Source organism: Lucilia cuprina, chromosome 5 (genome assembly GCF_022045245.1).
Source record: "Lucilia cuprina isolate Lc7/37 chromosome 5, ASM2204524v1, whole genome shotgun sequence".
Lineage (NCBI taxonomy): Eukaryota > Metazoa > Arthropoda > Insecta > Diptera > Calliphoridae > Lucilia > Lucilia cuprina.
In genome coordinates, this window is record NC_060953.1 from 19045822 (window position 1) to 19049083 (window position 3262).

General features: G+C 34.5%; 1 protein-coding gene across 1 annotated transcript; it reads right to left on the reverse strand.

The window, feature by feature from the left end:
* Positions 1–404: 404 nt before the first annotated feature.
* On the reverse strand, positions 405–3042 carry LOC111682751. Its single transcript, XM_023444748.2, has 3 exons — positions 2625–3042; positions 1979–2527; positions 405–1901 (listed from the first exon to the last, which is right to left on the reverse strand). The coding sequence occupies exons 1-3, from the start codon at positions 2785–2787 to the stop codon at positions 1288–1290; spliced, it is 1326 nt and encodes a 441-aa protein (XP_023300516.2). The 5' UTR covers positions 2788–3042; the 3' UTR covers positions 405–1287.
* Between the last annotated feature and the right edge of the window lie 220 nt (positions 3043–3262).

Consider the following 3262-nt stretch of genomic DNA (forward strand, 5'->3'; position numbering starts at 1 on the left):
CATAATTTGTATGTTTTTTATTTACTATTAACATATGCTTATACACCGTTATACGCCAGAATCGCTCTATGACCCATAGTGCAATATCGGTTTATACATAATTATATATATATTATCACAGGTTATAATTATGAATTAAATTTTAAAAATTGTGTACACTAGAGCTAGTTTAAGCCGTAGTCCGATTTCAATGAAATTTTGAGAAATATTTTCCTGACTTTGTAGATTATGCCCATACAGTTTTTAAAAATATATTTATAATTACGACCTGCGACTTTTTCCAAAATTACTAATAGACGGACATTGCACTATGGGTCATTTAATATACATATCAAAAATACTTTAATATATACCTACACAATTCCGTACCTCCAATATGGTTTAAAATAATTGCACCAAAAATGTATGATAAATGAACCTAAGTTCTAGAAAAAAAGAGTTACTTTTTTATTTATTGACACTTTTATATCTCAATTCTTAATGTTTACATTCACATTGAAAATATCGTACGTCTGCTGCATACTAAATAATATATCGTATCTTTAAGATAAAAAACCACATACATACATACAATGTACAAGACAGAAAAAGAAACAACAAAAAATATACATTTGAGAAAAAGAAAAAAGTATAAGAAGAAAAAAAGAAAACAACAGAACAAGAAAGTCATAATAAATGTTTGTTGCGAATAAAAATAAGCAAAATACACACACACACACACAACACAATTCAGTTTAGTTCTTGTTCAATAATCATTATTTTGAATACACATTCAAACACATACACACATTCACATGGTATACAAACAGATACATTTGTTTGTATATAGTTTGCACAAATTTGCCCATTGGTACAGAGATGGGAGTGTAAATAAAACTTAAATGCAAATGATATATATACGTGTATGTGTTTGAATATAAACATTTATTTCTACATACGTGGATATAAATGTACGTATGTTTATAAACATTCAAATGTATAAATATTTATCTACATATGTACGTATGAGTATTATGAGTTTGTATAGTAAGTGTGCGCCAGATTAAGTAAGTGACTGCATGTTAAACGAAACAAGTTATATAAAAAAAGTTTATGAAAATCGTGAGTATCAATGTACATATGTATATGAGTTTTTTTATGCACAAACTTTTTGATTAAATGATAATAAGTTTTTGTGTGTGGTGTAAGTGTAATCTATATAATCAGTCTTCCACGGTCACGTCTAGTAGTTTCTTCGTTTTTTATTATTTTAATAAAAAATAAACTAACAACAGCACTGGCATCAATTCAATTGTTAGCTGCCTCAGAACCGGCCTGTACGTGAAGGATCATCTCGAAGGGATCCCATTCTAAATCGGTTTCATTCTTAACTCGTCTACGTGCACTAGTTACAATTGCATGACCTGGCAAAAGGCCCACTAAGCCACCGTTGGCATGTGTGTTGTGTACGGTTAGTTCGCCATTCTCATCACACATGCTCAATTGTGGATGTTGTAGATGGTGATGGTGCTGCTGTTGTGCTGGCTGATGGTGAGTTTGTGGTGAAGCCAGTGCAGCAGTTGTTGCATTAACACCACCTGATGTAGTAGAACGTATATAACGTATCTGCTGTGGCGACTGTTGTTGAGGACTGTGTATTTGATGTTGGTGATGCTGCTGCTGTTGTTGCTGATGATGGTGATTTAGCAATTGTTGTTTTTCACTAACAATTTCCTGTATATGTTCACGAGTTTGTTCTCGTTCATCAACTTTTTTAGCCAATATATCACGCATAAAAGACATGCGTTCGAAATGCTCCCACGTAGAGTGGAAAGCCTCTTGAGAATAGCGGGCATGACGTTCCTTTTGCAGCTCATCAACAAAACGTTGCTTGATAATCGACCAACGTGTCTGCACTAAACCTGAAAAATAATTTAAGAGACAAAATTGTTAGTTTTATTTTTTTATTGACTGTTGACCACTTTAAAAAAAAACCTACTTGGAGTTAAACCCAATTCAACCGCCACTTCTTTCCAAACAGCAGAAGTACGATTTTGTCCCTGTTTAACTTCTTTTTGACGACCAGCCCATAATATGGGACGAGCTTTAATGGCATCGATTATACGTCCCCTCATGCTATTGTTGAGCGAACCAGGACGTCCAGGTTTTCTTAGGGGTGTTGTAGTAGTTTCAACAGTTACGGCTGCTGGTGGAACTAACCCGGTAAATCCAGTAAAGGGTGTAGTTTCTACACTAACTTCAGCTTGAGGTGCAACCGGTGGCAACCAGGTAAAACTGCCACTAGGTCTGCCACGTCCTTGGGATTGTGGCAGCGGCGGTGGTGAAGGTAAACTCTCAGGAATTTCCGCTGGATCGGTTGTGCTGGTGCCGGAAGCACCCACTATTTTGGCCACGGTAATGTTGTACATAAAAGACATGGGTTCGAAGTGTTCCCATTTGGTAGTAAAACGTTCCTTGTGCAAAATTTGTCTATGCACCAAATTGTGATAATGGTATTTCATTTGACTCCAAATCGATTGAAGCTTTACTAAAATTTTAGAAAAACATTTATCAGCAACGCATGTTAATTATAGGGGTAAGAAACAGTAAGAGAGTAAGAAATAAAAAGAGAGCACTAAACTTACCGGTGGGAACATGACCTCCAAATTGATCGGCTATTTCATTCCACATGGGAGCCGTAACACTACGGCACATGTGCAGTTTATTGTTTGAATCCCAGATTTCAGGATATTTTTTAATTGCTTTGAGCAATTGGGCTCGATTTACAAAAGGATCTTCTTTTGGCATTATTATACTTTTTTTTGCAAATTAATCTAGTATCACAACCTTTTTAATAAACATAAACTCAGACATATACACACATATGTAAGCACGCACACACACACACATATATATATAACACTCTCATGCACTTGGAAATTATAAATTCTCTATCGAATACTCCTACTTAGTATCCTTGTTAATTATACGCGCCGTAAGATACCGGTCGCAACGCGTCCTTTGACATCAATTATCGGCGAATAACTAAAAACAAAATCTGCGAGAATATGCGAACTGCAAATGAAAAAGCACCATATGATTGGGGAAAATAGAGAAACTCAACAACATATATAAAGCGCCACAACAAAAAAATACTATATATACAATGTACATTAAATACAACAAAAACACAAACAGACATACATACACCACAACACAAAACAGAACAAAACAAACCAAACAAAAAAAAAACACGAAAGAAAATCAAGTAAAAAAAAATAAA

Coding starts and splice junctions, on each gene's coding strand:
- LOC111682751 (XM_023444748.2), bottom strand. CDS start 2,787: ATGCCAAAAGAAGATCCTTTTGTAAATCGAGCCCAATTGCTCAAAGCA. Junction 2,528..2,624: donor TGGAGGTCATGTTCCCACCG/GTAAGTTTAGTG, acceptor CTAAAATTTTAG/TAAAGCTTCAATCGATTTGG. Junction 1,902..1,978: donor TGAATTGGGTTTAACTCCAA/GTAGGTTTTTTT, acceptor ATTATTTTTCAG/GTTTAGTGCAGACACGTTGG.